Source organism: Xiphophorus hellerii, chromosome 4, assembly GCF_003331165.1.
Source record: "Xiphophorus hellerii strain 12219 chromosome 4, Xiphophorus_hellerii-4.1, whole genome shotgun sequence".
In the NCBI taxonomy this organism is placed as follows: Eukaryota; Metazoa; Chordata; class Actinopteri; order Cyprinodontiformes; family Poeciliidae; genus Xiphophorus; species Xiphophorus hellerii.
In genome coordinates this window covers 32,214,349-32,224,112 of record NC_045675.1, presented here as the reverse complement: position 1 = coordinate 32,224,112, position 9,764 = coordinate 32,214,349, and the positions used below count along the sequence as shown (strand labels likewise).

Here is a 9,764-nt window from a genome sequence, read left to right as displayed (position 1 = left end):
TTCTTGCTTCAGAAACCTTGCTTCATGTTGCAGTGAGTAGAGAGGAAAGAGGATTTTCAACTCCATGCTGTTTTGAAGAGTGCAACTGGGAGAACAAAGAGAAAGACGAGTTATCTTCAGTAGGTTATCTATCATCCAGTAGATTAACAGTCAGGGTAGGGATGACGGGACGGACAAGAGAAAAAGGATACATTTGGACACATTTGTGTGCAAACTGAAATGATTTAAAGGGGCAGTATTATGCGTCTTCCAGACACATAGCACAATCAGTTACTTGATTGCACCATTTTATAACACAATCAAGTAAATGTTAACTTCAGTTATGAGAATGCTACATGTATCACATATGATTGACACCTTATCCACTTTGTCACCAGTAGTCAGAGCAGAGCAGACCCGTTCCACTCCATGTTCACATGGCAACTAAATCACACATCTGTAAAGCTGAGTAATATTTAGGTGTGTAAGAGCAAATGAGCAGCACAAGAAAGACTGATGTATCAAATGGGAGGAAATGAAACTGACCGGCTTTAAAGTGCACAAAGAAGCGTTAGCGGAGATCCTTCCTCTTCCTCTATAAACAGAAAGAAATACAAAGGGATCTAACACTAAAATATGAATCTAAACTAAAGCACAAAGTTAAAGAATACAATAATGAACAAAAATAAACAGAACTAATAACTTTATGGAACAACCTTAGTGACAATTATCAAAGACCAAAAAAAAAGAAGAAGTTGCATGACATTATCTTTAATTAATTTACAAAAATGCAATAAGAATATTAGGACAAATATAGTGTTTTTTTTTATAGAATTTCCCTCTATTATAAGAAAAGTTAATTGAGGAAACATTTCTATCATTCCTGGATTATAATGTGATCCAACATGCTTTTGCTGAGCCACTGTTTTCCACAGAGCCGGGATTTCTTGTGTATGTTTGGATTTAAAATTGCTCTCAGTAAACCATGACAGGCACCAGATCATTTTTATTGTTTATTAACTCTTCCACACAAAATCATTGTTATCTTTCAATGCAGGTCTCTATAGGACACCCTCCAATAATCAGGTTACAGCTAGTCACCAGATGTTTTCAACAAAATTGCTCCAGTTTTTCTTCCTTTGATTCACAAACTTAGAATACCTTCTGAAAAACGTTGATCAGATTCTTTTTCAATAATTTACACAAGTCATAGAACCCTTTGAGTGTTATTACCTTTATTGTTTTAAGTTGATTTGTTGCTTTTATGAAGCTTTTATTTATCATCACTTATTAAATAGGTTTTTTCCCCTTGAATTTGTTCCCATAAACAATGTCAAAAATGTCAATCTTTGAATAAAAAACAAAAAAGTAGAAATGAGTGCAACAGTTTATTATTATATTTTCCAGCAACTTAAAAGTTTATATTTTTCTGTTTTCTATTTGGGTTTTTTGGTTTTGACACACATAATGTCAACAGTTTCTCACTCATTACAAAGAGCTTTCATCTTCACTGATGCATGAAGCTGCAGGAGGAAAAGGCCAATAACAATGTCACAATATCCAGTCCAATAAGTCCAATATCACTTGTTCCCATCATTTCATCACCAAGGTGAGCCAGCAAGCCAGCTGGAGAGTAATAACGACCATTTCAGAAAATGGGATGTAAGGTTTTTCTTTATATATATATATATACATATATATATAAATTAGAGATGGAAGAAAATTGTAAAAGGAGATGCAGCTTGAAACCATATTATTTGACAGTGACCCAGTGATAGCTTAATAATAGTGAGAAAATCATGATGTGCCTTTGAGAACTCTAACTTTATGTCATACTTGTCCTCTCACACAGACGTGGGGTCTTGTCTCAAGGAAGATGTTATATATGAAGGACAGAATTTTTGCTTATTCCATTTGCATTAATCGCTGTCTGGATAAAGACAATCACCATCAAAGGGAGACTAACAGCACAACACAGGAGAGGGTCAGAGTTAAGTTGTGAAAAGCGGGGCAGTTTTTGCAGGAAAAACATATTAACTAAAATTATAAACTCCCCATCCAGAGATATCACTCAAAGAAAAAAAAAATATTGATGTGAAAACAATCTTATTGTAAGACTATTTCTGTTATATTTCTTAAACTAATATTTTATGTTACCACAAGACGGTCTGTTATTCCTAATTAATCTTTTGTTTATTTTCATTCAAATTTTTCGATCTCTAGTGCTTTACAGGATCTGATGGGCCGGAAAATCCCTTCCACTGGGATGCAGGCAGTCGAAACAAGAACAGACTTAATAAAGCTGGAATTGTAGGTAAGTTGAAATCAAGTACCACTTTAAAAGATTAAGCGATTTTGTAAAATTTTCTTATAATTCAAGTTCTATTTTAAACGCTTCATTTATTCAATTTGGTTGAACTTGTAAGTTTTATTCATGTGTTTTGATGGTAGCAAATCACAATAAAATCACCCATATAGAAGTAAACTTATAATATTTTAGAATTTTATTTTGAAGCATAGAACCGCCGACTTCCGGTACTGAAACACAGTGCCGCAGCCAGCAAATATTAAACACACGGGTAGGATTGAGCAAGTTTTGGGAGAAAAGGGGAGAAATTGGGACGAGCAAGTGATATAGGAGGACGCTGGTAGAACAGGGAGACAAGGGGGGGCTGCTGGACCGTCCTACCAGCCGCTCCTTTAGCCCGGAGGAGGGTGAGAGGCTGGCATGGACCGCTTGTAACCTAACGGAGACCGTTCCGCCGTCCGTCTGCAGCGCGAGCGCGCCTTTGTGTTAAAAAGCAGAATGACTGTAATGAGGCGCTAGCTGTGTGTCGGAGCGGCTCAGCAGGACTTTAACCCTGCCTCATTCTACTCTGTGTGTCAATGACCGCATCACCCATGTGTCAGCTAACTCCTGATGATATGTGAGCAAACCCTCCGGTTTAAAGATGGTAGAAATGAATGTGGCTCTCCGTTAATCTGGTCTCGAGCGGATTCTGACATTTCTCAGTCCGGCTGTAACGTGAGCAGGAAATCCCGAGCAGAAGGCCCGTCTGTCCCGGTGTTACAGCGGCGCTCAGCGTTGTTTACATCCGCGCATTAAAAATTCATCGTATCTGCGTGGATCTCCTCACGCGCTCCCGCCGGTGTAAGGGTGGAGGGGGGGGGGACAGTTTGGCAACATGACGAGCCTGCGTCAGAGGAAAGGCAGCAGGGGGAAGGAGGCGACTCCGGCTGCCGAAGTTCAGTCCCAGGAGTCCAACTGTTGCACCCATCACCTTCCAGACAGGATCCTGCAGGGTGAGTGAGAGAGAGAGAGAGAGAGAGAGAGAGAGAGAGAGTAATCCTCCTGGGACGTTGTCAGTCAGTAGGAAAACCTGATGTCATTAAATAACTAAAAGAGCGGTTTTGTTCCAATTAGCACTCCCATTAAGGCATGACTTTTTAGGACTCAAGTCAATGTGCTGCATCCTGCTGTCAGTGTTGAACAAGCTCTGCACTGGTGGTAACACCACTCTGCAGCGAACTCTTCAGTCAGAGCTGAGCCTTTCACAGGGAAGTTTTCTTGTAGTTTTAATGGGTGATGGTGGTTGCCTGCTGCACCCAAGCCTAAGGTCAATAAAAGAAAATGACCTAACTGCAGCCATGTTTCTGGGCTTTGGGAGAAAACTGAACCCGGAGAGAATCTACAGTTAAGACTGTCAGCAACAAACCAATTAATTGTGCGATAAATTAAAAAGAGCTTGATAATTTCCATTTGGACAATAGAAGTTATAAATATGCTTCCCTTTAATATTATTAAAAAGTTGACATTTTATAAACTGAAACCCACTGTTGAGTTAGCATGGCTTCCTTTTTCTTCTTCTTTTTTTTTTTCTTTACAAAAACTGGCATTTTTTTTTTGTTTTCACAGCTGAATGATTAATATTTTCTGAAGCACAATTTTTGTTACAGAGATTTCTTCACCCATTGTAATTATTTTTGTTATGGTAGTTTTGTTTATTCAATCTGGAGAGACTCAGACGGAGATAAGAAGACAATTAGAAGAGTTTATTGACAAACAGGATTTAAAGTCTTTGGTGCTCGGGCCCCGGCTGGGGATAAAGGTTATCGCAGCGTTAGCGATAGGCTTCAGATGAGCATCCCCGATGCTGTTAGGAACGTCATCCCCCAGGGCCCGGCACTGGTGGTGGAGGTTGAAGAAGGGTGCGGGCCTCAGGACCGGGCGAATGGAGGAGAAGGGGTGGTGGTGGGTTGAGCTCGGCTGGAGAGCGAAGGACACCATGGATGAAGGTCCTTATCAGCTGGGACTTGGTCGATGATTGGACGTGACGTGGCTTGGTCCAGCGTTGATAGGTCGACGATTGTGGGCAGGTCGCTTCAATTAACGGGTCCCGGTGGGGATAAAAGAGTCTTCCAGTTTGAATTTGCGCCTAGGCTTCATTTTATATTGGTTATTTAAAATGTTTTCAAGTTGCAGCATTAAATGTTCTTTAGAAATGAATGTTTTTTTATCTTTGGTATTGTGTATTTTAATTAGTATGGCATTATTATTATTATTATTATTATTATTATTATTATTATAGCTGAAAATGGTCTCTAAAAGACAATATTATCATTTATCTCAGTAATTTCTGTGGCAAATTATTGTCCAGTAAAATTAGTTATTGTGCCAGGCCTACAGATTTATTGGAGAACATTTCAACTCCATGCAGAATCACAGCCTTTGATTTAACACTAGAACCTTCTTTGCTTTAATGTTTTTAGGACGCTTTAGGCTTTTGCCCCGTTTTGTTAATAAGTTGATGAAACAACCTTAAAAAGTGTGAAAAAAAATCTAAATGATGAATTACAAAAAAACAATGAATTGGTTTACCAATAAAAACCAAAAAAGCAAAAACCAGAAAATAATAATTTTTTCAAAAGCTGTGGCTGCAAAAGACATAACATTTTCATGTCCTTGCAGGCGATTGGTCATGGGGTGCTATAATCTGGACATCGATTGGTTGGTCTGTTTCTGTGGGCCTGGGCCTCCTGTGCTCCATCTACGTGGCCACGCTGCATGAGAACGACCTGTGGTTCTCCAACATCAAGGTAAAGGCCATAACTCTCCTGCTTTCTGCTGAGTGTTCTTTATGATGGATGTGATTCTCCGGTTCTGTTCAGTCCAACTTTCTGTCTGTCTGCACTCTGCAGTCTGAGCAAAGGGAGGCTCAAATTTTTTGCAAATCCTCCCAGTCTGGGAGTGAATGTCTGGTTCCAACTACCATGTTCTCTTGGAACCAGTCACAAGCTGGGAAGCCATTTGGTTTGTCAAAATTGGAAAAGCTCATGTGTAAAGGCTGAAATATTGCACTCAGAACTTAAGATGGTTCGTGTTATGTTACATATTGTCTCGCAGTATCTCCACTGAGGCTTACAAGGGCACTTGTTAGAACAAAGCCATCACTCAAGTCAAGCTTTTGTGTGAATAAGTCAGTAGTTGTGGTTTCACTCATCAGTGAGTGTAGAATAGGAACTGTTTGTTCACAAAAGAACAATTCACAGCTGTTTTCCTGATAGAGTGATGGTGTACGGGTAAAGAATGAATTGTCCATGCATTTGTTTGCACGCAAAAATCCCTGTAGATTGAGGTTGATTGATCCCATGACTTTTACATTTCAATGACATAAAACAATAGGAGTAGGAGCAACAAGTTCTAAAAATAATAACAAAACAAACAGGAACAACAAAAATGGTAACGTTAGCTGTGTTTCCCTTGACCGTATTAGGCAATCTGACATTTCGAAAATGAATTTTTCTTAATGGAAACATACTAATTTAAAAAAAACAACTTATTTATTGATAAGTAGTTTTGGCCTTAGGATGAGGTGTTTTTTTTGTGGCCATATTCAAATTGGTTTATTTTGCAAAACTGCAATGGAAACACTTTTTTCGCATCGTACGAGTCATGTGATCAACAACTGAATGTCACAGGCGCAAACCACGAACAAGAAGGTGACAGGAAGTTGCTGGAGGATCGTGACGCAGCATGTTTTTTTAATGACTTATCGTGAACAAACTTGAGTAAGTTTGTTCACTTACTTGAGTAAGTTTGTTCATGCTTCCTATTTAATGGAAACACTGTAATATAGAAATTGTGGGGTTTTTTTCGACATATGTGTAATGGAAACGCAGCTAATTACATGATCGGCAAAACAAGAGCAACTAAAAAAACAGTGAAAAAGGACAACATGAACAAGAAAAAACACAAAAGATCATAATCAGAATGAATCACCATGCCTTTATTGTCATCTTACAGAAGCACAAAAACATTTCATTTCAGCACAGGCCTTGATGATAGAGAACAATTAGCGCAACAAGAACAACAACATGGAGAAGGAGAACAAAATGAAAAGAAAACTGCTGGAAGTTAAACACGTTTTCCACATAGACAAACACGTCCAGGGAATTCTGACCCATCACACAACAGCATCGCATCAAGGCAATCTATGGTTCAATTTAGGATTTTTATTGTCTCAAAGCTAATTCATTTTCTAACTGCATCTGTCACCATGGTAACCTGTGCTGGAAACCTAACCATCTCCACGACAAGTTCAGGAGGATTGACAGCTTTTCTTCTAATAACTGCCTGCAGCTTTTTGAAGTCAATGTCAAAATGTGATAGTGTGGCAGAGTTCTGCTTCTGTTAAACTCTCTCTGTAGAGTGAAGAATGTCTTTAATGGGTTCAATACCTACATAAATGTGTGCTGTTGGTCTAACAAAACAATTTTTTTACTTAATTTTGACATAATGTTTAATTTTTTATTGCTATTACCTAAATTCAAAATAATGGGTACAAACTAGTGGCTCTAAGACGTCATTGAAACTGATCATCAATTACTGTCATGTAACTTTGCTTCTAATAGACTCTTGCAGATTAACAAACAAACTTATGTACAGGTCAAGTTTTAAAATTCAAATTATAGCTTTACGTTTTTAGTACTCAATTATAAGGAGGTCATGAAAACTTGGCTTAAAACAATTTTTAATTTTCTGCTTTTTGTCGAATAACAACACTTCTTCATCATGTTACAATGATACACCTCCCCTTATGCTGCGTTCTCCATCAGATGCCTTGGAAACGCATCATAAACACCTCATTGTGTAAAGAGATGATGGTTTTTCCAGGCGTAGTGCGGCGCTGATTTCTGAACTCAGCCAAATGGAAGCTTGGTTCCTCTGGGATAAAGTTTGCGCTGTGTGGTGCGGCAACATTGCCAAATATGAGGTCATTTTTAAAGGCCCTTGTAGCACTGCAGAAGAACATTGTTTTAGACTGACTCAAAGCTGTATTATCTGATTTCACAGTCTGCATTAAACGCAGACAAAAAAAAACATGGAAATAAAAACTCCTGCTGTAGGTTTTCTCATTTTGTAACACTGTTAGTTCTCATTTGTTTTGGTGGACAGACCCTGCCAAAGATGTGTAAAAAGTAGTGGTGGGACTCCATTGCAATTTTTAATCAAGTTAATTGCAGCATCTGTAGTTAATTAATTAGTTAATTAACTGGCTTTTTTATCAACTACATATTGACTAAATAATTCTGGATTCAAAAACTCTTTTTTGTTGCTCAATTATTGAACGAGACATACCAGCTCAACAGCAAAGATATTTATTGGGTTTAGTTTGTTAGTTTGAGGTTACTCAACCATCAGAATGTATATAATAGCACATTGCACCATTCAGCTATGTCAGCAGATGTTTCAGGATTTGCTCACCGTGAAGAGGCCTGGTGGCTGCTGATTGAATTGCAGCCTCATTTCTACCAGTCTGCCCAGTTTACCACCATCAGCCTGAAGGTCCTGGCAACAGAACCACATCATCTGCAAAATCGCTTACATTATACCCCAAACACTTCAGATCAAACGCCTGTCTCTGGGTTTCCTTTACAAATGTGCACAAATATTGTTGATGTTCTGGTAATGTTGAAAAAGCTTTTAACTGCTTTAGCAACGTCCACCTTCTATGTCCTCAGACTGCCTCCTCCATCGAGGATCAGGGCCATTTGTTATTATTCAGTTGAAAATATATACATAAGTGCATAAAAGAAATCAGTACACTAAATTGTTTTGGCAAGTTTTATTTGAGGAATGCAAAACGTTCTTTGTAAGTTCAAAGATGACTTTAAGTTCATAATGAAAAAACAACCTTTTTAATTTGGGCTAAGAAGTTCATTTTCATTAAAGCCTGTTAAGCTAATGCATATGCAGATGGTTTTTAGCTGAAGATTTCAGTGGAATAAAGAGGTTTTTTTGGGGGGGATCTTGCTGTTTGGTATGAAATTGTTTCTGCCCAACTGAATCAAATTGATTTTCTCAAGGCATCCATAAATATGCCTTATAATTTTGAGCTGTGTTTTATATCTGTATTAGATATTGGCCTAGCTAACTCATCCCTCAGTAGTAATGTATCACTAAAGCTGTATGTGGGTGACAGAAAGGGCCCCCCGTAATATTTATATTTTATTTGTTTGACTGCAATCAAGTTACAGCCAGGGTCATTTTCAGTCATAAAGTTTTGCAGATCAGGTAAAAACTGAAAATAATTTTTGTTCTTTCCTATTATTAATATTACAGAGGCTCTGAAAACCTCAGAAGAAGAGCATGTGTTTACTAAGCTGAGAAAAGGTTATTTAATAATCAAAGCCAAAAATGCTAAAACTGTGGAAAAAAAGTGAAACACTAAATGTTGCCGTTGGAACTAAGAAAGACAGAAGCAGCAAAGTTTTTCTACCGAAGCGACTTGAGTAACTGACTAAGATTATTCACAAACATGAAACATTAAAGCTATTCTCTCAATAAACAGATGCTGAAGATCAGCATTATAAATAAGATGTGGTGTCTTGGTATTTCTCTCTCTTTTCTGCATAACATCATTAAACTCTTTAATAAATGTAGAAAAAAAATCATTGCATAAAAGGCAAGAGAAAAAAAGCTAGCTATAACCAGACAGTAAAGTGATTACATGGGGATACCTGACTTGCTTTTCACAGATCTGAATTCATAAATGTCACTTACAACTTTACTGGGTAATAAAAAAGTCTTAGGTAAATCTTCTTCTGAGTAGATTTAACCTTTCTGAGCACAGAGCTATTCCACTGGGCACAGGGGAAAAAGTCTGTTGATAAATTAGATTTTCAGATGTTGTGTATCTGAAGCTGTGACCAAAGACATTGTTATTCTTCTTATCAGAAAGCTCTGTCTCTTAGAGTGCTACTTTTGATAAAACTCATTGATACTTAAGATAGCAGCAATAATGTTTGTTTATTTTTGGGTTTAGAGCACTGTATGGTACATTCAAGCTCATGAGTTTTTACAGGAAATTTTGCTTTTTAGCAGGCTGATGCTAAAGCAGATTATGCAGCCATTGAGAAGTGCTGGCAAGAAGGAATAGACAGCTAGTAATTTAAAGTAGACATATTCACTTAAATTCTTCCTTTTCACATGTAAATCATTCACATATGGTCTATAGAAAGTAGGACTGCAATGCTTTGTTCTGAATTCCTGGTTATTCTAGTTCCACAGACTGTTTTAGAGCAACTCATTTTGCTGCGGTCTTTTTAAATGTGAATGAGACATTTCACGCCACGTCCCCCTCCAGGTCACAGAGTGTTCCACTCCACCCTGTTCAGCCATTTTTGTAGTTTTTACACCCCCTCCATCCATACAAACCAACTACAATATGGAGTATAGTTTAACTAGTGTTAAACATATGAGATACCTATTAAAACAATTAATG

At 37.8% G+C, this 9,764-nt stretch overlaps 1 protein-coding gene across 2 annotated transcripts in view; it reads left to right on the top strand.

The window, feature by feature from the left end:
* The first annotated feature begins 2,489 nt into the window (after window positions 1-2,489).
* Window positions 2,490-9,764, top strand: part of dpy19l3 (dpy-19 like C-mannosyltransferase 3) — a 61,633-nt gene continuing 54,358 nt past the window's right edge. Inside the window, exons 1-2 of one of the 2 annotated variants that reach the window (XM_032559671.1) lie at window positions 2,490-3,282; window positions 4,949-5,076. In XM_032559671.1, the coding sequence (XP_032415562.1) occupies window positions 3,165-3,282; window positions 4,949-5,076 (246 nt within the window). In that variant the 5' untranslated portion in view covers window positions 2,490-3,164. The remainder of the gene's footprint in view (window positions 3,283-4,948; window positions 5,077-9,764) is intronic. The other variant, XM_032559673.1, reaches the window with a different exon arrangement.